The 25,478-nt window shown below is 31.9% G+C and overlaps 4 protein-coding genes across 5 annotated transcripts; 2 read left to right on the plus strand and 2 right to left on the minus strand.

Annotated features, from left to right (window-relative positions):
• The first annotated feature begins 5,910 nt into the window (after nt 1-5,910).
• On the plus strand, nt 5,911-9,510 carry LOC101254920 (uncharacterized). The gene is made up of 2 exons (XM_010325988.4): nt 5,911-6,346; nt 7,964-9,510. The coding sequence occupies exon 2, from the start codon at nt 7,985-7,987 to the stop codon at nt 9,275-9,277; it is 1,293 nt and encodes a 430-aa protein (XP_010324290.2). The 5' UTR covers nt 5,911-6,346; nt 7,964-7,984; the 3' UTR covers nt 9,278-9,510.
• An 899-nt stretch (nt 9,511-10,409) lies between these two features.
• On the minus strand, nt 10,410-11,652 carry LOC104648578 (putative inactive receptor-like protein kinase At1g64210). The gene has a single exon (XM_026032247.2). The coding sequence runs from the start codon at nt 11,650-11,652 to the stop codon at nt 10,549-10,551; it is 1,104 nt and encodes a 367-aa protein (XP_025888032.1). The 3' UTR covers nt 10,410-10,548.
• Nucleotides 11,653-14,443: 2,791 nt separating this feature from the next.
• LOC101256991 (probable serine/threonine-protein kinase WNK11) lies at nt 14,444-16,916 on the minus strand. 2 transcript variants are annotated; one of them, XM_010325987.4, is made up of 3 exons: nt 16,780-16,916; nt 15,859-16,347; nt 14,444-15,110 (listed from the first exon to the last, which is right to left on the minus strand). In XM_010325987.4, the coding sequence occupies exons 1-3, from the start codon at nt 16,780-16,782 to the stop codon at nt 14,694-14,696; spliced, it is 909 nt and encodes a 302-aa protein (XP_010324289.1). In that variant the 5' UTR covers nt 16,783-16,916; the 3' UTR covers nt 14,444-14,693. The 2 variants fall into 2 exon arrangements, with proteins under 2 accessions (XP_010324289.1, XP_004244063.1); XM_004244015.5 differs by having other exon boundaries at nt 15,859-16,353; nt 16,780-16,910.
• Nucleotides 16,917-20,175: 3,259 nt separating this feature from the next.
• Nucleotides 20,176-25,416, plus strand: LOC101252413 (probable WRKY transcription factor 20). The gene is made up of 6 exons (XM_004244000.5): nt 20,176-20,533; nt 21,735-21,929; nt 23,036-23,588; nt 23,694-23,862; nt 23,932-24,087; nt 24,586-25,416. Exons 1-6 carry the CDS (start codon nt 20,294-20,296, stop codon nt 25,061-25,063), a joined length of 1,791 nt encoding a protein of 596 aa, XP_004244048.1. The 5' UTR covers nt 20,176-20,293; the 3' UTR covers nt 25,064-25,416.
• Nucleotides 25,417-25,478: the final 62 nt, after the last annotated feature.

The following is a 25,478-nucleotide window of genomic DNA, read 5'->3' on the forward strand; positions in this document are numbered from 1 at the left end:
TAATTACTCTATATTTTCAATTGTAGGATTTTGTTTTGGGCCTTATATAGATGTTGGGCCAAGACCTATGTAAAGTAAGGCCCTTTAAGACTTGATGGACTTAGAAATAGCGTTAACTAACCACTTTTTAAAAGGGAAAATTTCATATATGGCAAACTTATTAGATTAAATAACATTATATGGATATAATTTACCTAATTACTTTATATGGGTATAGTTTAATTATTTTAGGTATCTTTAATTTTGTATATAATTTTTTTTTATTTATACAATTATATTTTAAAAAGTGGTTTGTAACTAAAGCGTTAAATATGCTAACAATAAATTTAGATAATGCCACAATTTTAGGAAAACGTCCCTTTTTTTAAGCTAAACATCCAAATTCAAAAAAAAAAACTGTATATATATATATATGAACTTACCTTTTTTGTATATTTATATATGTACATGAATATATTAGTTAAACTTCAATAATATATAAAGTTAATATATACTAACTTCAATAATTTGTATATAACTACTACAATATACAAATTATAATCGCATATGATATTTTCCCATCTATATAACTAAATCCAATTACTTTGTGTACATATGTATATAAAAAAAATAATGAGCCTTTAATATACAATTCCCTACTATCAGCTATTAAAACAGACATGTACATATCAATTTTTGTATATGTATATAAACTTAATATATACTAACTTCAATAATTTGTATATAACTAATAGAATATACAAATTCTAATCATATATAAAAAAAATTCATCTGTATAACTAAGTCCAATTACTTTTTTGTATATATATACAAAAAACAAAAATAACATAACTATGCAATATACTATATATAATTACTAAACATGCAATTATACTATATACAATATTTAAGTAATATTTTTTGTATATTGACATCTAATTAACCAAAAAATTGTATCTAACTTTGTGTTTTAATACAGTACCTCATGAATATTATGTTCTTCAGATCCGACAACTTCAGAAGCATTTTTCCTCTGATTCAATGTTTATAGCTTTCCTCTTTCTTCTTCCTTGTACTATTTTAATGCATCTAGCTTTGGCATTGTTAATAATTTGTTGAACTGCCGTAGGGTCGTTTTTTTTCTTTGATCTAAGCTCTTCCATTGTTTGTTCTTGTATAATTTGATTTGATTTTCCCAATGACCCTACATCAAACCCAAAATCTTGAGTTAACCTCATTGAAAACGATGGTAAAATGTCAACAACATTGACATGCAAAGGAATACCTCTGGTAATCCTCAAAGATGAAGATGATTCATTCATTGTGTGACCAATTTTAGATCTATCAAGAACAACAAATCGATTATTTCATCAAAATATATGAAAAAAATAATAAACAGAACACATATACAAATTTTGAATAAGTAAAAAAAAAGAAGAAGAGGTAAACAACTAAAATTAAGGAGTACTTACGAAATTGACTTCAACTTCGGGAGGGAACTTCAACTTCGGGAGGGAGTAATCTAATTTTGGACAAAAATTTGAATTTCAAACCGGATAGCTGAAGTATTAAATGTAGAAGAAAAATTTGGAATGTGAAAAGGAGAGAGAAAATTGTTTTGTGTATATACAAAATTAGAAAATAATGTTTTTATACCATTGGTTATATAATAGGTTGTGGACCCCATTAAATATAGCAAACAAAAATAAACTATAACTATATAAGGTAAATAAATTAAACTATACCCCTATAATATAATTAGCTATGAATGTTTGTCATCCAATGTAATTTTCCCTTTTTAAAAATAGTCAATGTCATCGAGTTTAAGTTTCCATGACAATGTCTCGAAGTTTCAGCTCCGTGATAGTGGCTATTTTTTAATTGTAAAGACGAAAAAGTTGTTGTTTGTGAAATTTACGGATTTTGGAGGGAGAATTGCACTAATAGACAATTTTAGGACCTCTATTTAAGGAATAGTCGGAAGTATAAAAAGTTCTAAAATTCAATCGTTCAGAATTAAACTATAGATCTTTGTGTTTAAAGTTTCACTTTGTAATCTAAAGTTCAAAAGCATTTTAAATTCATATCTCAAATTTGAAGTTAGGTTATGTTATTTCAAAACTTTAAAATTTGGAGAAGAAAAAATAATAGTAGAAACGATTTGAATTTTTTTTTTGTTTGAATAAATAACAAATGAGTTAAATTAAATCAATACCATGAAAGCATAATGCAAGATAAACTACTATTGGTAATTATAATTCAAATATTATTATTTTTATTTTACTCTATGACATAATCACTTTATTTATGCATGTGTTAGTGTATGCTAATGACATTAATAATAATTAGAAAAAGAAAGATAATTATGGGAGATAATGTTGGTTGGGGGTTGTAATTGATTAGGGGGGGGGGGGGGTTGAGGGGCAACAAAGTCAAAATTGCACCATTTTAAATAAAATGTACCTAACAGTGGCACTATAAAAATGAAACAACAAGTGTCAAACATATTTTATGGATGAAGTCATCAAATTGGGCACTTTATGTGGAAGTATCAAGATTTTTTTGCCATAATCATTTGAATTCGATTAATTTGATTGATTCAGATTCAAATAATATATTATTTTGGGATATGAAAACGTAATTTCTAATTATAAATAGATGAAATTTATTTATTTGTTCATAACATTTCTTAGTAATGAAGTATTGAAATCATTTTAATCATAAATGTTCATTTTTTTAATAAGAAAAATTGTATGAAATAGTAAATTATTAATTCAACTTAAATGTTATGGTCATAGTTTATTTTAATTGTAAGCCACAACAAACATCTTTTTTTTTTGGTCAGCTGGTTAGGTATACAATTAGCCATTTTATACATTTCGATATAAAATATAAAAAATTCATTTGTGTTTGTATAAAACGAGAGAAAAGTGTATATACTAATGCATATATTTTCATCCTATGCAATTATAATTATACAAATATCGATCTTATCATACAAATTATAATGTATAAATGAAATTATACAAAACTAAACAATTCATATTAAAGTGGAGATTTCTAGCAAATTATACAAATTAAAAGCTCTATAGCAAATATAAAATTTGCTATGAAGCGTAATTATGCAAATTATAACCGTAAAATATATCAATGTGACTTTTATGTTTTGTGAAAGTCTAGTTAACATGATTAGGTTTTCCATACTGATCATTAAAGGAGAAATGTTTTGGAGTTGCAATCAAAAACCTCTAATTAAAAGTGATTAAAATTTAAATACACCATTCTACTATTTAATTTTCTTTTGTCTTAACCTTAATTGTTAAACTAAAGATAAATTGTTAAAATCGGAAAAAGTGATAATAGTTTTGAATGGGACATAATCATATGGGAAAAAAGATAAATAATAATGAGAAAATACTTTCAACTTTTTTTTAAAAAAAAAATATCTCCTCACCGTAATTTCTCACTAATCTCACTTTATTAATTCAAAGAGAAAGTTATAAATATATATCGTTTGATAATTAATTTTATTAATATGGTTAAAATATATATATAACTTATACATTAATCATGTATATAATACATGTATATTTAGTAATAAATATATAAACTTATACACTTAATATTTTATGCAAATTCTTATAAACTAATTGATTAAAGTATTTAGAATCGTAATTCTAAAATAAATAACCGTTGAAAAATTCTAGAAAAGATGAAGAAGATATGAGCAAAAAAAGTCCAATTTGATCTTTATATGATTTTATATAAAATTCAAGTGGACCAATAAATTTTATAAAAAGATCCAACTTTTGGTGACCCCATATTTAAATTATCACTTTAGCTTTTAGCTTTTGGATTATTGGGGTAGTAGGCCTAATACTTTGAATTATGTGGCAAATTATACTAAACAAAAAATAATTTTAAAAAAAAGATGTATGCTCTTTAATGAATAAAAAAACCTCAATTAGCGGAGAAACTATGATAATTTTTTCATTGGGCTCCACTAAGGGAAAAAAAATTCAATTTTTTTAGTTCGATATTTCATATTCATTTTTAACTTTTATAATCATGTTTTTAGTTACAATTTATGATTTATAATTATAAATTTATTAGTTTTCTTTTTGAGTTTCGAAATCTAATTATAGTTTTTTTTTATATATATATATTGAACCAAAATTTTAACATTAACATAGAGTTTGAGTTGATTATTAAAATTTGCATATCATCTTATTAATCCAAATTCACTTCGAGGAGTGAAGTACTTTAGTAAATAAAAATTATTCATAATGATTAGTTTGAAAAGAATATTTTTTTTCATGGTTCGAACTCAATATATCTAAACTCTTATTTGATCATAAATTTTAAAATTACGCTTCACACGTATATTCTACTTGAATTTGTTTTTGTTTTTTTTTTTTAAATTTTTACTAGTGAACGAATTTCTAAAAGGAGAATTATCAAAATCTATAACCAAATAAATATTTAAAGACAATTTTTAAAAATCTAATTTAAGCAAAATATTATTTTATCTCAAACTTTGGTGATCATGATTTGAAAAACAAATGAATACAAGTTTTACAAAAATATAGAATATGGTCACCCGTGACGTTTTTTTCCCCTTTTATATGAACCTTATCCTTTTGTCTTTTTTCTTCACCAAAAAGTGTCATACTAAAAAATAAGTCATGTGGAAACGTCATATATTTTGACAAAAAAAAAAAAAAGGAGAAAATTTGGTTACATTTTCGTAATCTTATGCTAAATTTTTCTACGTCCATATTTATTGAAAATGATGAAAATTATTGTTTCAAGATTCCTCTTCCAATGTTTCATTTTTTGGATTTGATATTTTAAAATAAATTGATGTTTACAAAGTTTTTAAAGTTTCTTGGATGAATGTGAATTTGATTTGTTTAAAGTTTTTTTTTTTTTTTTAATATAAATGTTAAAGTTGACTCATTGATGAAAGTATATTGTATGTAAAAAGTGTGAGAATATCCATAAGATTACTATATACTTGAATTTACATATTTCGTTAAATTCAATAGTGTTGACACACTATTTTTGTATTTATGCTAAACGTTAATCAGAGTTATATAGAAAGTTAAATTCCTATATGTGCTTTTATTACCTTTAAGCTTGTGAAGTAAATTTCGTTTAAATATCAAACTACAAATTATTTCAATTGAACACATGATAAAATATTTCTATTAAATATTTTTTATTTAAATTTGACTTTATACATAGATATGATTCTTAACTTGACGTCGTTTGGTAACTATGATCCTTAATTTTGGATGTGCACAGGTAGAAACTTAAACTTGTACAAAATTGAGCAAGTAGACACATGTATCCTACATGGCGTGATACACGTAGGACGCCATGTAGGATACAAAATTTTCATGTAGGGTGTCGTGTAGAACGAATGTGTCAGTTTGTTCAATATTATACAATTTTAAGTGTCTATTTGTGCATATCTAAAGTTAAGGGTCTTAATTGTCAAATGACATCAAGTTAAGAATCATGTTTATGCATTATGCGTTTAAATTTTGATAAAAACTTCTATTTATGTTCTCTGTAACTTATTCCAAATTGAAGCAGATATATATAATTAACGAGATGACATAGTCTATATGGACGTACGAGTACACATACAATATTTTTTGTTCAAAATTTAAACTAAAAATTATCTGAATGAAATCTACCAATAAATTTAATTTTATAAAATTTTAGAAACTTATTTTTAAACTTTCATCATTTTTACGAAAGACCTTTGTTTCCATCCATAAAGAATACGAAAATATCATTCAAGAGATTGTTTTCACAATTTAAAAAGTTATCGATATGTTAAGCTTGATTAATCAATTCAAGAAAAAAATATCTAACCAATTCTATAAATGGATATAAAAATATTATTTTCGATAGATCTTCGACGATGTAACGTTGTCACATCCCAAGAAATTTGCAGGTAGTAGACACGCTCCAATGTGCAGACACCAACTGTTTAAACGCACTAAAAAGTCCATTCATTGATTGGAGTAGTGAGCCAATGGCAATGGGTCGGCGTCTACTGTGGGGCTAATACTCAACTTTTTGTATTAAAAAATGCAAAACAAATCCTAATACTAATCTACAAAAATTAGTATAAAATTCCAACAGATAGTACAAAATTAGAGCACAAATATTTAGGGGACTTTCTGACAAACTTCCAAATCCACTATCATCATTCTTGTTGATTTTATTCTCTGCAAATCACAATTATTCTCATCCTTTGCTTCGTTTTAAGAGTTGGGTTTTCTTCATTTTCCATAAAAGATCACTCTTTTGGGTAGATTTTTGGCTTGATAATCAGAGACTCAGTCTGTTGGTAAAGAATTGGGTTCTTGGACTTTTAGTTGTTTATGTTGTTATTCTTTGACTTTGTTCTGTTTTTTGCTTGTTTAGTTTCTGAGTTGAGACTGTTTTCTGTTCTTGATTTTGAGGTGTGTTTTGTGTTTTTTTTTTGTCTTGAAGGGGAAAAGGGGTTAAAGATTGTAGCTTTGTTCATGTAGATTTGGTGCAGGATTTAAGTTGAATAGTTAAGGGGAAAGGTAAAGATTGTGGCTTTATGCATTCTCATGGGTGCTGCACAGTTAAAACACTTGTAGGTTTATATACTTTATCTTTGGTGTCTGAGTTTAGTTTTAACACTTTGTGAGGAAGTTAAAGATTGTAGCTTTATTTGCTTTTCTGAGGTGCTGAATGGTTAGTACTTTATGGGGGTTCTGTTTGTAGGTTTATTTATTTTATCTTTGGTGTCTGAGTTAAGTTTAACCCTTTGGTAGGATTGGAAGTTAAAGATTGTTATCTTTATTTGCTTCTCAGAGGTGCTGGATTAGTTAATACTTTATGGGGTTCTGTTTATTTTTAGGATCAGAGCTGTGTGATTTGTTTCTTTAAGGAGGGAACCTGAGTTTTGAAGTGATTCTTTTTGGTGTGTTTTGGGGTTTTGTCTCTCCTTCCTTTTAGCTTTTTTTCAGTTTGGTATGAGTAAAGCTGAATTCTTTTTGAAAATAGGAGAATAGATTGAGTTAACTAGTTGACTAGCTTGGAGCAACGGTAAAGTTGTATCAGTGTGACCTATAAGTGTTTGAGTGGTGGAATAACGAGTGATGATTGTAGCAGGGTAGACTGTCTACATCACACCTCTTAGGATGCTTTGTGCACTTGGCTTCTATTTTTTTTAGGAGGTTATTCTTTTGATTCTTTAGCATAATTTCGGTATATTTCCTGATTTTGACTGTTTCTGCCTTCTATGCTATATTATTCTTCATCTTAAAATCAATTAACATGATGCTCCAATCTCAATCTTTCACTTCAGGGTTATTTTTGTTCTATTCGAGGAAAAAGATTTCATTTTTGTTTCCATTTACTTCTTTCTGTAATGAATTGTACATGTGTGGAATTGTTCTTCTTCTTGACATGATCTTGTTGTTATCTTTGATCCTTTATTTGCCATGTTATCATTTATGAGCTCTGAATAATTGTCACTTGGTCCTAATATGTATCTGAGTTAGGTTAACGAGTTTATTCGTTAAGGTTTCACTTTAAATAAAGCTTCTAGTTCTTGTTTGATGGAGCATGTTACACAATAGGTAAATTCCACATTGAAATGAGAGATACGTACACATTTTGGCTCGATGATTGCATAGCCCAAGGGACAAATCCATAAGGTCTGTAGGGTCAAAGTGGACAATACGTATCATGGGTTTGGGCTGTGACATATAGTGTGGAGAGACCATTCGTTGGGAACTCCAGTATAGTTGTTGTGTGCTCCAAAACAAGTTTGTGTTAAACAAATATATTTCTACTCCTTCAATTACTAGCCGTTCCTCTGTTATAAGCTATTTAATTTGTGGAGATCATTCAGTTTTTGTTCATAGCTATGTGTTCAGTATTAGCCGATGTGATATCTGATATTGATCTTATCCTTCGATTTTCTTAGGTTATATTTGTGGTCAGCTTCATGGATTCTCCACAGTCTGTTGTGTCACCATTTAAGAGTTCCTCCGTTTTCGCGGACTCTGAGAAGCAAAGCAATGAATTTTTCAGCAAGAACGCTTCTGGTCTATCCCGGGGAATTTCTGCTCATAGAGAGGATGTTGAAATCTGCAACATGGAGGACTTCATTGGTGTTCTCGACGTGTACGTACATCAGGCTAGAGATATCCACAACATCTGCATTTACCATAAACAAGATGTTTATGCAAAACTTTGCCTTACAAGTGATCCTGAAAGTGCAGTCTCCACTCAAACCATTAATGGCGGTGGGAAAAGTCCAGTCTTCAACGAAAATCTAAAGCTCAATGTTCGTACGATAAAATGTTCTGTTAAATGTGAGATATGGATGATGAGCAGGGTGAGGAATTATTTGGAAGACCAATTGTTGGGATTTGCACTAGTCCCCTTATCTGAAATCCTCATGAAAAATGGAAAGCTAGAAAAAGAGTTCTCTCTTTCGTCGACTGATCTCTTTCACTCCCCAGCAGGATTTGTGCACTTGTCCCTTTCTTACAATGGAACTTCACCTGAAGTTATTGAAATTCCTGCTTTTCCCATATTAGAAACTGATGCATCTCGGACAGACGGCGAAGCACGTGAGTCCCTTCCAAATGAGTTTGACAAAATTGAGTTCCCAGATCCTAAGATTGTAAATGAGAATAATCTCATGGTCTCCGAGTACTTCAATATGCCAAGCAGTAATCCAGATTCTCAAAGCTCGGATAGCTTGGTCTCTTCTGATACGGAAAACCAGCTCAGTCTAGAAGTCGATGTCCATATGGAAAATGTTCCAAGTGAGGCTACTAATTTCCACCAATATCCTAAGCGTGATTCGCCTCCTAGCAGCATATCAACCATTGACTCTCCAACAGTTTTGCATCCCGCAAGCTCTCAGTCCTCCGAGACCCAAGGAGCTTCCAAGTCGCCAGAGGAAGAATATGCATCAGCTTCTAAAGAATGTCCCACAGGTAAAAATAATGTTGGAAATGCTGAGAGCAACATATCGGAAAGCAAGCCACCCAGTGCATTTCCAAAGCCAGTGGTCATTGAGCCAGAGCAGAAGGTTGTGCAACAGGATATTGTGGATATGTACATGAAAAGTATGCAGCAATTTACTGAGTCATTGGCAAAGATGAAGCTTCCGCTGGACATTGAAAATGGGACAACCAGTTCTGATAATTCGAGTTCAGATCAGACATCGCAGACGCCCAAGAGCACTAGCTCAAGGGTGTTCTATGGCAGCAGAGCTTTCTTCTAAGCTTTTGTGAATGGTTCTCGAATAACTTATAGCGCGATTAGGAGCAAGTCTAAAAGGATAAGTGAACACTAAGGATTTTATGAATGTGGTGTTTATCCATTTTATCTTGTGAATGCTTAAAATGCTCTGAACTAATTAACTTTTTGTCTGTTGAAGACTTGTTTTACTTCAGTACCTTGTAGTTAATTAGAACTTCTGTTCTTAATATATGCTCAGCATTTCCCTTGGAATAATTTTGAATATGTGCTGTGCTGTTTCATCCTTAGTGTAACTACAACATTCCAGTCTAGAGACAACTAACACCCCCTTCCCCCTCCCCCCTCCTCCCGGCCTTGTCGTGCCTGCCTTGAATGCCATTGTCTGATATTAGTTTCTGCAACAAGTAATCAGCTCGAGCTCGATGAAGAAAAATGCTGTTGTAGGCTGATTGTCAACATAAGAACACTTTTTATAAGATGAGTACTTATGAAACTTACATGAATAGTGTTTCTGCTTTCATCCACTCACTATGAATCTTTCACACAACTAGGCACACATTTCAGAAAAATAACTTGGTAAAATTCACATAGATAAAGAAGAAAGCTGTCAAACTAAAGGGCATAAACATGCTTCATTGAACCAGGGGTGGATTCAAAAGAAGTCATAGAAGAAGGAGAAATGTCTTCTTGATCATTCACAATTTCTTCGATTATCTCCAAGACCTCTGTCATAGTAGGTCGTTCCTCAGGCAAACGATCCACACACTTGAGTGCAACGTTTAGTAGAGGGAAAGCATACATTTCATAGTTTGCAACTTCACTATCAAACACTTCTCCAGTCCATTCTTCCCTCACTATAGATTTCACCCATTTGACAAGGTCTAATCCTGTCTTCTCTACAACTTTGCCGGTTAGCAGTTCCAGCAGAATCACTCCAAAGCTATAGACATCAGTTTCTTCTGTCAACATTTTCTCAGGGGCTGTATAACCATTGTCTTTATAGAGGCAACTTTTGTCAGGGTCTAGGAACTTGTAATATCCATACTCACTTATCAATGGCTCCCCGTTTTCGTTTAATAGAATGTTTGATGGCTTAATGTTGCCATGAGGAATGACATTGCCTTTCTTTGAACTTCTGTATAAGTACGCGAGACCTCTTGCTATGCCTACTGCAATCGAAAGCCTTAAGTTCCAGGGGAAGTTCCATTTCCCCTCTGCATAATCTGCAACAATAAACAACAACAATATGATATAAATTTCTGAATTACAAGATGAGAAATTTGAAGTTCTTGACTACTTACTTCCGAAAAGTGTTAGTAGACTTCCACTGTTCTGATATTTGTAGATGAGCATTTTTTCATCATTGCTAGAGTAATAAGCAACAAGTGGAAGTACATTTTGATGCTTCAAGTTCCCTATCTTTTTCATTGTTCGCGAGAACTCCTTGAACCCCACTTGTAGTTTCTTCAGTCTCTTGACAGCAAACACACCACTTCTACTGATATGAACCTTATAAAGGCTGCTGCAAATGCCTTGCTTTGTTAAGTTAGCAGTTGCTTCAAGAAGATCGTCCATCGTAAACTTCTCAACATCTTCCATGAAGAAGTAAAGTTCTGAGCTTTTCTCTTCAGTGTCACACACTCCATCCACAACTTCATCTAAGGGAGTTTTTCGAGGAGACGGGTAATCAACTACTTCCTTTATAACCTCCTTATCCTTAACCGTCCCAACACACCTCATATACAAGAATACTAAAACTACTAACACAACCACAGTTCCAAGAGATATGAGGACCCAAACCATCAGACTCACATGATGATTCTTTGTCTTCTTATCGTCACTTACTGTAGTTGAAGATGAAGATTCTTTAATAGTTACACGTCTCAAAGCGTGTAGACTTGTTATATGCTGTGAGGAAGTGAAATTGTTCTTAGAAATGTTAAGTTTTTTCAGATTCTTGATCCTTGTCAATGACTGCATAAGTACTAATGAGTTTCCACTTAGAAAGTTGCTGCTTAGATCAAGAACAGTTAAACTTTTACACGATGATATCGATTCAGGAACTGTTCCCTCAATCTTATTCCTAGCTAAGCTAAGGACTCTCAAGTTTGAGAGTTTACAGAGTGACTCTGCATCAATTACACCACTTAGATTCATGTTCTCAAGTCTTATTTCTATGACTTCTTCGGAACGTGAATCACACTTAACACCATGTAATTTGTAGCAACAAGGGTAAGAAAGCAAAGCATTTCGATCAACGTTTAGTACATTGTTTGGATCAAGAGCAACAAGAAATTTGATAAATGATTTTGATTCGATAAACTCGCCTCCATTACAGTATCTGATAAAAAGAAGAGAAAGTAAAACAGTTATAATGAACTTGAGAAGATTGTCCATCTATTTAGCTAGATGAAATGTTGTTGTTTGGCAGTGTACAAGGTTACTAAGTTGTGTTAACATGATTTCATAACATAGTATTATCCATTTTTTTGGTATTTTCTTGTCCTTGTTACCTTGTTCATAGTTTCCAATGTTTTCATGTTTTGATTTGATCTCTAATCTACCTTGTAATGTTCATATTCATACTATAATGACTAGGAATTGGACAAAGATCATATCTTTTACGAACATTACAAAGTTGTGGTGTCTTTACTATTGGAGTTTACCTATAAGTTCAAGAATTTTCGATTTTTCTAGGTAGAATGGATTGGTCGTACGTATCCAATCAATAATTGTTTATGACTGAATTGCTATTCACTTGGTTTTGTGATAGAGGGGAAAATGTTTGAAGAATATGAATATCTAAGTTGATCGGATTCGGTGTGGGGTTGATTGATATGGGTGTGGATCTAGAAGTCGGATCCTTCGTGAGTTTTAAGATTTGGCAGGACGGATATGGGTGCGGGAATTCGGCTAAAAAATAGTTCAAATATTTAAAAATAGAGTAATTTGTTTAAATTATGAGACCAAGGTATTTCAAGGAGAAAATATTGATCGAGACGAGAGTTAGAAGGAGGAGATGAAATGACTCGTATAGAAATTTATTTAGAAGGAGGAGATGAAATGACTAATAAAGAAATTTATTTATACAAGTTACATGATCTTCGATTTTACCTTTGCTTTTACATAATGCATTATGTCCCCAATTTCCATGTCAATTTTGGTCAAAGTAATCAAAATCGATTGACTAAATCCAATATGGATCTCACACCCATACTATACCATGTCAACACACGCGCGTTACGATTAGGCATCCAAAAACTATTATCTTTTAACAAAAAAAAAATATATTATCATAAATCACATCCTCAACAGTAAGTGTTGCACCGTTTGACTAGAAAATCACGGGTTCAAATCATGTAATAGACTCTCACAAATCAAAATTAGCCTTTTTATTTGACGTACCTCTATTTTACGAGTAACGTTTTATATATTAAATGTTATTTGTAATGTCTAATACACACCATTTTTGTATTTGACTACTTTCTCTAGAGATCGCATTACATATGTTAATCAATAATTACTAATCAGACAGAAGATATTTAACAAATTTAACCGCTTATTACTTGGGATTAACTTGTCATCCATATATAAATTAACATGTGAAAAATATTTTATTTTATTGCTTCATAAGTTAATAATCAGTAATTACTAAAATGATAAAAATATTAACCTTTTTTCTGAATTAACAAGACCAAAAAAGAAATATTATATCCTAATTCAACCTTAACTAAAATATTTTGTTATGAAAAACGTGCCCAATATTTTTTTTTTCTTTAGAGAAGCAGCCACTTGTCTGCTTTTGTGAAGCATTATGGCTTAAGTGATGATTACATTAATCTTAATTATTATTAAACTAATTAAACGAGTTTTCATCACCAGAAAATTTCAACTAGAGAAAAAAAATACTAATCTTTGACCCTAATCTTTCGATATCTAAGGTACTTAATTAAACGGATTTTTTCTTTTAGAATTTATCAGAAATTGATATGATTTGATATAGATACTAATTACGATTACATTTTCTTAACTTTGATATTGTTCTTTAATAATATCTTAAATAAAAAAGATCATCATTAATTGATATGATACAGTGAATAAAATTATTCTTAATTTATTAAAGATTTCAAATTTAAATCTTAGATATAAAAGAAAATTTGATATCGAAAATCGAATTAAAAATAAAAAGACCGTTATTGGACCCTACAAACCAAACCAGCGCTTGTGAAGACAGCTGTTGTTTTTTTAAAGACCTTTTCCTACTTTTCCGTTTCAAACTTTTTCTTTTTCCATGTGGTGCTTATACTTTTTATTTTGTTTTATATATATATATATATATATATATTTTATTTGATGTTCGATATTTTTTTTTAGAGTTTGATGGACTCAAATTTAATTTGAATTGGAAGTAATATGTTTTTTTCTACTCAAAGTAATATAATTCTGAAGGTTCCAATTCTAGATTCTTAATTAAAAATAAAAAAAATACGTAAATTCAACTAATTAAAATTTTATATATTTAATATAATTTTATCGAAAGAAAGTAAAATCGTGGAGATATCTACGTTGATTTGTGAAATGTTTTCATTTTTTAAAACTAAGACTATAATACTTTATTTTATTAAATAGGAAGAAATAGTTATCATTTCACGGTGAGGCGACAAACTTCGGTGGTGGTGTGTATTGACTTATCCTTTTGGGATTCGATTTGTTTTAAAGTGGGAAATGGCAAATGCAACACACGCCAACAAATATTATTGGTCTTTTTCTTTATTAATATTATATAATAATATTTTAAAATTAATTGGATTCTTTTAGTCCAACAAATAGAAACTGGGACAGCGTGGCGACAACTTGATTATATATTGTCAACTGCTTCTTTACTTTGCTTACAAGTTCCAATTCATGTTTAACTAAATAATAAATAAAAAGCCATTACATTATACCAAAGGTTATTTTTGTCTTCTTTGTTAAAATTTGAATCAATCCCCTTTTTTGCTTTTACCAATTCCTAATTTTTGACTTGTCCCAATAGGAAGATTTAGTTGTCCTATCACTTCAAGGGTATGAAAGGTTACCGTCTTTACGTCAAATTAATACATGTATAATTAGACGTATTCATAAGTTGTTGTAAATATCTAATGTGAATGAGTATTTACGATTCGAATACAATGAAATGAATTCAAGCTAACATTCAATCTTCAAATAGTATTTGATAACAAATGTATGTACAAATTTCTTAATAAAAATACACTCTTTTTTCTATTGTTTTTTCTTTTACAATAGTTTCATAAAAAGCAAAACCATTTTCTTTTCTTCTTTTTGGAAGAAAAGGCAAAAACCACTATAAGTAACAAATCAACACCAAAAATATCACAACAAAACCTAATACAACTAACTAATATAATAGCAACTAGCAAATAATAGCTATGGCTGACTTAAGCATGCCAATAGTTGTTACTAGTATACTCTTCATCGTCGTTTTCGTCATCATCATTAATATCATTAAAGAAAGGGTCTTGAAGGAGTTCAGAAGCAGAGGGTCTAACCCTAGGCTGAGCAAGACACTTCTCAATGAACTTCTTGACCTCGAGATCTTTAACCTTGTCCATGGCCTTGGGCCTCACTCCGGATATTACCTTCTTGTATATCTTCACCACGTTATCACACTCACTATAAGGTAGTTCCAACGTCACCATCTCCAAAACACACATCCCAAACGAGTAGATATCAATCAGCTCGGTATAATCCTCATCATACAACTCCGGTGCCATGAACTCTGGGGTTCCAAGAACCGAATGTGCTGAATGACTCTTCCCTACTATAGTTGCAAAACCCAAATCACCAATCTTAACCTATATCACAAACACAACACAAGCATTCATACTCCCTTCGAAATTCTGAAGTTTGTAAAAACAACATAAACAAGCTAAGACATGGATAACACTACAGGCTAGTATGATTCAAATAAAAATCAAATCTTTTTTTTCTTTCCAAGTTGAAATAACAATTGGTGAAATGAATACTACCATAAGAACAAAACAATATTGTTGATATATTAAATACTTTCATCAAAGGTATAATCAACATTATCCTTTTTTCGGTTGAACAAAATAGCTATGACATTGAAGAGTTAATAAAGATAAGGATAATACTAATGACAGATGAAGCAACAACAACAATATATCCGTTGATCATGAAAGCTGCTCGACTAAACATGATAGAATAACAGATAAGGCAACGACAACAACATATCCGGTGATCCTGCAGGCTGCTCGACTAAACATGATAGAATAACAGATAACGCAACAAACAACAACATATCCGGTGATCCTGCAGGCTGCTCGATAAAACATGATAGAAGAATAGATAACATAACAACAACAAATATCCAGCGATCCTGCAGGCTGCTCGACAAAACATGATAGAATAACAGATATAGCTACACCAACTACATATACTGTTTCTGATAGACCCTCTGCTTGACAAAGCATGATAGAATAACAGATAAAGCAACACCGAATACATATACTGTTTCGATAGGCCCTTTGCTCGACAAAACATGATAATAATAACAGATAAAGCAAGGGGTCAATGATATACCTGACCAATATTGCCATTAATGAAGACATTACTGCAATTGAGATCCCTGTGGATAACACAAGGTTCATGAGTATGCAAATAGTTCAATCCCTTAAGGATCTGCTTAGACCACTTCTTCACTGCCTTCATCGATACGTGTTTGTGTTTCTTCCTATACTCTCTCAAATTCCCCGAGGTACAAACCTCAGTTATGAAATTCAACGTGTTGCGATTTTCATCCCTCCAAACAGAGTACAATGCAATTATATTCTTATGCTTTAGAGTTTTCAATAGCCGAACCTCCGAATACAGCCTATCAATCACCTGTTGATCATCCATGAAATTACGCAATTTCACTTGGTTCCAGGCTACTTCAATCCCTTCTTCCTGATCAAATGCTCTGTACACCTTCTTCACTGCTCCATAACCTAATAGCTCGTCGTACCGCCCATATCTACCCGTCGGATCCAGTTCAATGAACGGCTCCGATTCCCGATCCGGATCCACGCTCTGCACCTTCACCAACAATTTTTTTTTAAAAAAAAAAACTACAAATTAGATGAAATTTTCACCAAAATTCAACTTTTTTATAGCAAAAACAACTAATTCCAAGCTATTCGAATTGAAAACAAATCTAAAAGCATATTTTTGAACATTTGGATTTATTCATCCATTTTTTCTTCAAAATCCGCCAAAAATGAACTTTTTATAACACTTTTTAAAGCAAAACGAACTAAATTTCAAACTATTCAAATTGAAAACAAAAACTAAAAGCATGTATTTGAACATTTACATTTACTCGCCATTTTTTACAGCAAAAACAACTGAAATAAAACTATTCGAACATAAAAATGAAAAAAAAAAAACGAAAAAATCAGTTGTTTAAACTATTGGATTCATCGATAAAAACAGAAATTTTAAACTGAATAAACAAATTTTTACCATATGTAGTGCGAATGTTACGTGAACTTGTCTTCTTCTTCAATGAACTGAGAAGCAAAAAAGCTGAACTCTTTTGCTTTTTTTCCCAGAAAAAGTAACGAAACAGAACAATAAGGCATGGGAATAAGAAAATTTCAAGGGTTTATGGCTGCTGGTATTTATAACAGAGTTTTAACTATGGTTAAGTTTTAGACTTTTAGTTGACCAAGTTTATTAAACCATGGTTTAAACTTGGGTTTAGTAGTTGTTAGTCAATTAATTACTCGGATTTTTAGGTGAAAATTAACATATTTTTAGAATCCGGATTACACGTGGTAAAATATTTTGGGTAAAAAATACGCCCCAGTTAACCGACCATGCAAATAATAGAAAAAATGGACGGCTTTTTAGTGATTTAAGATAATTTTGTGACAAGATTATCGAAAAGATTTGAAATTTATCGATTATAGAATCTAATTTATCTAAATTATGAGAGAACTACTAAAACTTATTCTGAATATTATGCGAATTATTAGTTATTCCGAATTATCAATGACAGTTATAAAACACAAATTTATTTGATTGATTTAACTTAGATTCATTCCGACATGCTATAGGATATAACAAGTGACTTTGAACTCTTATAAGAGCATGCAATTCTTAATAAAAATCGAGATGTAGAATTAAGGGTGTATTTAACTTTAGCAAATCAAGTACTCTCTCTGTCTACTATTGTTTGTCATGGTTTCATTTTTTAGAGTTAAACTATAAGAACTTTGACTAACATTTTAAGACGTATTTTTCATCATATTAATATGTAAAAAATTATAATTATAATACATTGCATATAATTTTTGAATATCTAATTCTTTTTGTTTAAAATATCGAATTAATATAATTTAATTTAACTTTAAAAATTAATCAAATTATTTAAAATAAGTGATGCTTTTAAAGTTATCAATGAAACTAATAATGCTTCAAATTTAGCGATATTTTTAAAGTTTATCAATAAAACTATTAATGCTTGGAGTTTAGAAATTACAATACTTATGTGTTAAATTATTGAATTCTAAAAATAGATATTCAATTTAATAACCAAATATAATTGAGAAAGTCATACAATATTAATATCAATAGTAATTTATGACTTTTCAATCCGCCGACATGGAATGTTTTGGCGTGTGATGCAAGGAGAATTTGGGTGCTCTTAGCTTATTTTGGGTGATTTTATTTTTTAGCTTTGAAGTTTATGCCCTTTAATTTGCTTTTTTTTTTAAAAAAAAAAAAATTTTACTAAATAAAAAATGCGTACCTAAACATTAAAAATAAAATAAAATGAAGTAGTAAGACCAAAAAAATCTCTAGGTACGACTTGTTTGGATTTTTTTTATGAACTTATGTTTTGAGATATCAGTTCGATAGTATGAAGTTGTGCCTGACGATTTGTTTTTTTCTTTTTAATATTAATAATAAAGAAATTGTCTTGCAAATTATGTAACACTAAATTTATGCTCCAATGGCAAATATTTTTTAAAAAAAATAAGTTTATCTAGCAAATTAAGTCATAGTTAAGGATACTTTGAATAATAATTTTTCCTTAGATATCGAATAATTAAAATTAAAGATCATCTCGAAATATGGACGGTACGGGCAAAAACTTGTGTATTGCCTGCCATCCAGGCCCATGGTCCAGTTATTTGGCCCAAACAAGTTTTAAGTATAATGGATTCGCTTATGTCATGGGCTCATGGCCCTAAAAAGTAAATGGGCTTTTTCCAATTATAGGATTTACATTGGATGGCCAATTTTCATGTACTATTTAAGTTATATTTATATTTTCAAAGTATTTCACATTTAGCCTATTATCAAAAGTTAGACATGGTTATTGCTCTTCCTTTGCTTTTATTTTTTTGGTGGGTGGGGGAGGGGGGGAGGGGGGGGGTGTTCAGAGTCCGTGTTAAAGTCCTGATTAAATTCGAGTAGCGGACTGCTGGACCCCCTTCATGTTGACGTTTCCGAACAAAATTTTCTACATTTCTAACCTCTGTTTAAGGGTGAAGCAGTCACACTACTATTACTACCAACCAATATTGGTTCCTTTGGTTGTTCTTCTTCTTGATGAATTATAACTAGTAAAATCAGTCATTAATAGTATAAAACGTCTTAGTTTAAACTTAAATCGGAAGAAACCATTTAATTTATGGATACGGAAGACTATAAATAAAAACTGAAAAGATAAAATGTACATAAACTTTATCTCAATATTATTCGCTATATATTCCCAATTCAAAAAGACAATATTCAAATCATATATTATTATACAAATAAAATAAATATATAATAATATACATTAAAAATATAAAAAACTATACGATAACCAAATATTACCCATGTCAACCAAGATTTCTTTTTTCTTAAAATAAGACCCCTCAACCCACCCCAAATGTACTCAAATTGCATTATTTTTATATTATTATAAAAGTGTACCTTAACTGAATTCCAATAACATAGATGAAACCCTACGTAAAGGAATATAATTAAATATGGCAATTATTGAGAGGAAAATTATTTACCTATAGTACTTGGATAGAGACAACTCATGAATAACACCCACATATGACATCCCATGTCCCATAGTGAACTTGCGTCCAATCGTGTTTCACTAAGTAACTATCAAAAGTACAAACACATGTGCTATATCTAATTAACTTAATTAGGTAGATTTGACGATAAAATTGTACTATCATATTGAAATAAAATAAAAGAAATGTAGATTCACGTAAATGTATTATCAAGGCTTAAAAGAGTTTTACAACGTGATAGTGAAGTCTAAATTATTGTCTAAAGCAGAGTGTTATTCATTTCAGACTACACACAATCAGAATATGAAGATCAAGGAGATGAGAATATTCAAATAAGTGTGTGGTACATGCTAGATGATATGAGATTATGAATAAATTTATACAAGATAAGATAGGAGTAGCCTCTACGACGAACAAGTTGAGATAGCTCAAGAATATGAAAAAAAGGTGTGTGGATGTACCAACAAAGAGGAGCGAGAAATAGAACAAAATACGTTTTAGGAGAGGTAGATGTACATAGGTCGAGAAAAGCTAGAAAATGTGACTAAAACAAAAACAAAATACATTTTTAACTTCTAAATACATAACGACCCTCAATAAAATTGATATGAGAATCGAGGATTATAGGATAAGAGTAGTAAGTAATTGAGTGTTGTCGTACTTTTAAATGAGAGAGAAAGGGGACTAATCTCCTCTTCCTATCCTCTTTTTTTTAGTTCGATGTAAACCCCAACCACTAAATTTTTACCTATTAGAAAATCGTAGATTAAAAAAGCAAAAAGAAAAAGTATTTCCCTTTTTGTAAAGCAGCCAAATTACCGTTTCGTGGAAAATGTCGAAACTACCCCTGCCCACTGCCCCCGGTCACACTGTTGGGTCACACTCCTTTTGACTGTTGTCTTCTCCAACACACCCGAAAAAAAAATAAAAAAAAAAGCTCTTCGGAATCGTCAATGGAAGACTCTCACTCTCAGCAGCAGCAGCTGCACTCTACTTCCGAGCAACAACTCAGAGATGGAACAAACTCCTCCGGAGGCTTCCGTCACAACGCCGCTGGATCGAACGGCGGTGCTAAGTACAAGCTCATGACTCCTGCTATGCTTCCGATCTCTAGGTCCGCCTGTATCACCATACCTCCCGGTCTCAGTCCTTCCTCCTTCCTCGAATCTCCTGTTCTCCTTTCTAACATCAAAGTCAGTTCTCAATCTCTATTTCTCTGTTATTTTTAACCATTAATACTGGACGAAATTTAAGCTTGTTTTGTTAGAATTGTAACACATTAGCTGAAGAAATGAAGTTATTTTGACTACGATGCTTTTTCTAATCGGAGAATTTTAGTAGATCCAGGATGTTGAGGTGATTATCAGCAATAATTAGCTGTTGTTATGTTCTGATTGATAAGAAAACGAAGGATAAGCTATAATGAAAAATAATTAGGGAATCTTAACAATTAATTAGTTTAAGTGTTGTTAAGAGTAAGGTGTATAGTTGTGCTGTCTTCAATTGAGTGAAATGCAAACTATTAGTAAAACTTTTTTCCTTTTTGATTGCGTCATAATATACTAATCAGTGGAGGATTTGAGGATTTTTTTGATGTGATTGTTGCTTTCTTAAAGTACGGTTTGAATTATTGATTAGATATTTGGTTCTTTTCATTGGCATTTGCAATTTGCAACTTGTTAGTTTGATTCTTCTGCATATAACTAAGTGCTCATTTAAGAATATAATATTTATCTGTAAATATAAGTTTGTTTATCTGTGCAAATTGTCACCGTTGGTTCTGATGCTTACATGAACAATGTACTGTATTGGTGCATATATCGTTTTTTAATAGAATTATGCTTGTGGCCTTTACCAGAATACATATTCTTCGTTCTTCTGCGTGGAAAAAGCTTAGTTAGGGATCAGTGTTGTTTTTTCACATAATGAATCTTCCTTTTTCACAAGGTGCTCAGCTTTTCCACTATGTTGTTCCTTGTGGAAAAAGATGTTTATTTTTTAGTGCTCAGTCCGTATAATGGCATCAGTAAATTCCCCTACATTGTTCTTCTGACCTACTTATATGCTTTTTAAAGCTTGCCTAAATTTTTGTCTTATTCGAACGTAAATGCTAATGTTCTGTTGCAGATAAATGATATTTTGCACTACTATAAGTAGCATCTATCTTCCTCCACCCAAATGAAAAGAAATGAACCTGAAGGTGACGTAAAAAAGAAAAAACTTTTCTCCCTCCTCAACGGAGCAGAAAACTGAGAAAGAGTAGTAAATATATGTACCATGTCTGTCAATGGATGAATGTGTTCCCCTTTGGAAAAGAAAATTGTGATCAATAACTTGAAAGTTTATTTCATTTACCTATCAAAACACTTAGTCTATTTCACTTATAACCTGCAGGCTGAGCCATCTCCGACTACAGGTTCCTTCTCCAAATTTCAAACAGTGCAAGGCTCTGGTGGGGCTGCTGCATTCTTATTGACAAGAGGTTATGCTAGTGGCAATACATACACTGAAAGAAAAGCAAGCTGCTTTGAATACAAATATGCCGGTGGATCTAGTTCTACATCAGGATCATTAGCAACTGAACATGTGGTAATGCTCTATTAGAAAATATTATTGATGTTGGATTAGAAACAAAAAGCAAATGAAACAAGAGCTTTTTTATTAGCAGTAGCCCTCTTTAACAACTGACTGATGTTTAATTTAGAAAAAATGAAAGTTTAACTCTGAGGTTCAGGTTCCTGTTCTTGTGTCTTTCTCTTGATATGGCATCTATTTGAGGTTAATGTCAAATGTGTGCAGGTTCTAAATAGTGTTGTAACATGCTATCCGGAAGTAAAGTAGCTTTGGTTTGCTCATCTGTTTTTTTCTTCTTCATATCGAAGAGACTCATGTTTCTTAAGTGGCAGCACTACAGTCCTTTTCACACAAGTAGAGTATCATTAATTTGGTTATGTCGGTAAATTGATATCACCGTGAGCAGTAGTTTGTGTGTGGTCATGCATACTGTCAAGAAATAAATTGTTAAACCAGTGGATGTGACATTTCATCTACTATGCCTTGTTACTGATCCTTCTTACCTCTTCTATGATTTGTCACATTACTATTAAAAAAAATATTCGATGAACAAATTCCAGAAGTTATTACAACTAAAAATCATAGATTTGATTGATGGTGCATTCATCCAATTAACTTTGCTGGGAATGTACAATGACTAACTTAAGTATGTTCTTCTGCAACTGTTAAGTCATGTCAGAATGCTCGTTATAAGTAAGCCTGCAAATTAGTTTGTCAAAGTAATTCTTTCGAAGTTCTTTTTTTTAATTTTTAAATGGTAGTTATTCTTTTGAACTTTTAGAAAATCAACATGTATCACATATCTTGTGGCTATTTTCTCGATATCTTCCTCGTCCTTCTTGTTTTATGTTGCGTGGTGGGTGGATGGAGCTTCCTTTTCTTGCCGAGTTCAGAAGCATCTATATCCCTGTATATCTTAAAGGTTCCACAGAGTATAAATTTGCCTTGCACACCTTTTTTTTGGGCCCTCTTCGGATGAGTTTTCTCTTCTTATAGGTAAATCTTCAAATATAAATATTTAGATATAATTTCTACTAGCTTGTTGAATAATTTGATTGTAGAAAAGAATATTAGTTTACTATAGTCAGTTCCTACATTCCTAATATGCTTCTGTAATCTAGATTTCTACAGGTCTCAACCAACAACACAATGAGCCATTGGAAGAAGTTCAAGATCAATGTTATCCTCAATTGTTAGTACCTTCATCTCTAGCTAAACACGAGATGGAAACATCAAAAGAACTGAGTTTATCTGCACCTATTAATGTTGATGCTTCATCAAAAGAAGAGAGTCTATATGAACCTATTAACGTTGATGCCATGAATCCGAGAGGTCAATCTAGTGCAAGCATGCAAGGATCACATGCAGATCATAAAGATGTATTATCCGTAACATCTGAAAGATCATCAGATGATGGGTATAACTGGCGAAAGTATGGCCAGAAACTTGTTAAAGGAAGTGAATTTCCGAGAAGCTATTACAAATGTACATATCCAAACTGCGAAGTGAAAAAGATATTTGAGCGGTCACCTGAAGGACAAATAACAGAGATTGTTTATAAAGGTTCTCATGATCATCCTAAACCCCAACTGAGCCGCCGATTTTCTCCTGGTGCTCTCATGTCTGTTCAAGAAGATAAATGTGAGAAAGAAGTGTGTTTCAGGGGTCAAGAAGGTAAACAAGTAGCTCTTTTGGTATTTTTTTCCCTCTCAGTTGAACATAAAGTAGTTATCCTAAAGAAGTTAATGTTATTCTGAGTCGACTTTTATTGATTCTCAGTCTATGTAGAAGACAAGTTCAACACCAATGTCCAAACTAGTAAAACTGAGCCTAGTAGTACTCCCGTATCACCTCAGCAAGCGGACACTGATGGTCTTGAAGGAGCAGGGTCACAGATGCATGGCACTAATGATGATATGGATGAGGATGATCAATTTGCGAAAAGAAGGTAAAACTGTTGGAACTCCTTCAGTTCATTCCTGCAATAGATCTAATAGATGGTTAAAATTTTACGCAGGAAAATGGATGGTGGGATGGATATAACACCAGTGATTAAGCCTATCCGTGAACCACGCGTTGTTGTTCAAACAGTCAGTGAAGTTGATATATTGGATGATGGGTACAAGTGGCGCAAATATGGACAGAAGGTGGTCCGAGGCAATCCTAATCCTAGGTATGTAATGTTTATGGTTTGTAGTTATCTGGACATGTGACCTCATGTCACATTATTGGCGTCTACACAGACCTGATTTATCTTGCTATGTAACAAGTATCTGACAAAAGTCATTACTGGTTGTTGGTTGTGTTGGCTATTTATGAAATAGTCATTTAAAATGTTCTGAGTTGTAGCCTAAGAAAGTCTGACACTTGTCATATATGAGCCTTCTCTTGATGAGAGGTAAGAGCCTAAAAGAGACAATGAAGTCTCTAGGATAGCAGATCCTTAATCCATCAATCCCAAGATCTTCTTCGTTGTAAGCCAACAGTCTATAGTTTGGAATTTAAGATGAATTAGAGACCATTTATCATTAAGTTCATCAAACATTCACACTCTTCATGATTCTAATAGATCTCTGGTAAGCTTTTGTATCATGCCAGAAGCTAGGGATTTCGAGCATTTTCTTATCCGAGTGGTCAATCTTTTCTCCTGATTTCATGTCATGTCATGCAGGAGCTATTACAAGTGCACCAATGCTGGATGCCCTGTCAGGAAACATGTGGAGAGGGCTTCTCATGATCCAAAAGCTGTTATCACCACATATGAAGGAAAACATAACCACGATGTACCCGCTGCAAAAAATAATAACCATGAAATGACAGGATCCTCGCCTGTAACCGGCAGTTCAAGGATCAGGGCAGGAGAGACCAACTCACTTAGTCTGGATCTAGGCGTTAGTACTGGATATCGTCTTGATAATGGGAACAACGGGCAACTTCACACCCTCCATCACCAAGTTCAAGTTTCACGTTCTGGTATGATGCTAGTACAGCCAGCTGCAGTTGCAGCGCGCTATGGTATTGTACATGGTGGTATGAGCCGATTTGGAGCTATAGATAATCGTGTTCAAGGACCTAGTTTTGAAACTTTGCCTTTACAACCTTCTACTCAGTCTCTCCAAAACTATGGAAAGATACTTCTTGGCCCGTGAATCGTATCTACCATCAACTATAAGAGCTTAACAATAAGAAGCCACCATCTATATTTTTTCCTGCATCTTGGTGGATTACAAAGATATCTCTAGTTGAAGTATAAATACTTCTAGGACTCGTCGCGTGATGCTGTATAATACACCTTCACCTAGTGTTCTTTGTGTACATATACCTAGAGTATATTAGGAAATGGATGACGGAGCAAATGTCGATCTCCAACATCTTTCTCCCATGAATACAGATCAATGACATTTTCTAGGAATTATGATGAACTTTTCAATGTTATCATATTTTCTGTAATTATGATGAGTGAACTTGCCTAATGTATTTTCTATAATTTTCATTTGATATACATCCTGAATGTGTTGTTTTATATCGCACAAACTGACCAAATGAACTATGAACATGAACAAT

This window comes from Solanum lycopersicum, chromosome 7 (genome assembly GCF_036512215.1).
Source record: "Solanum lycopersicum chromosome 7, SLM_r2.1".
Classification (NCBI taxonomy): Eukaryota; Viridiplantae; Streptophyta; class Magnoliopsida; order Solanales; family Solanaceae; genus Solanum; species Solanum lycopersicum.

Excerpts from the sequence above, each read along its gene's own strand:
- LOC101254920 (XM_010325988.4), top strand. The coding sequence starts at position 7,985 with ATGGATTCTCCACAGTCTGTTGTGTCACCATTTAAGAGTTCCTCCGTT.
- LOC104648578 (XM_026032247.2), bottom strand. The coding sequence starts at position 11,652 with ATGGACAATCTTCTCAAGTTCATTATAACTGTTTTACTTTCTCTTCTT.
- LOC101256991 (XM_004244015.5), bottom strand. Across the intron at positions 15,111-15,858 it reads TTAATGGCAATATTGGTCAG|GTTAAGATTGGTGATTTGGG; the intron begins GTATATCATTGA and ends TTTGTGATATAG.
- LOC101252413 (XM_004244000.5), top strand. The coding sequence starts at position 20,294 with ATGGAAGACTCTCACTCTCAGCAGCAGCAGCTGCACTCTACTTCCGAG. Across the intron at positions 23,589-23,693 it reads GTGTTTCAGGGGTCAAGAAG|TCTATGTAGAAGACAAGTTC; the intron begins GTAAACAAGTAG and ends ATTGATTCTCAG. Across the intron at positions 23,863-23,931 it reads GATCAATTTGCGAAAAGAAG|GAAAATGGATGGTGGGATGG; the intron begins GTAAAACTGTTG and ends AATTTTACGCAG.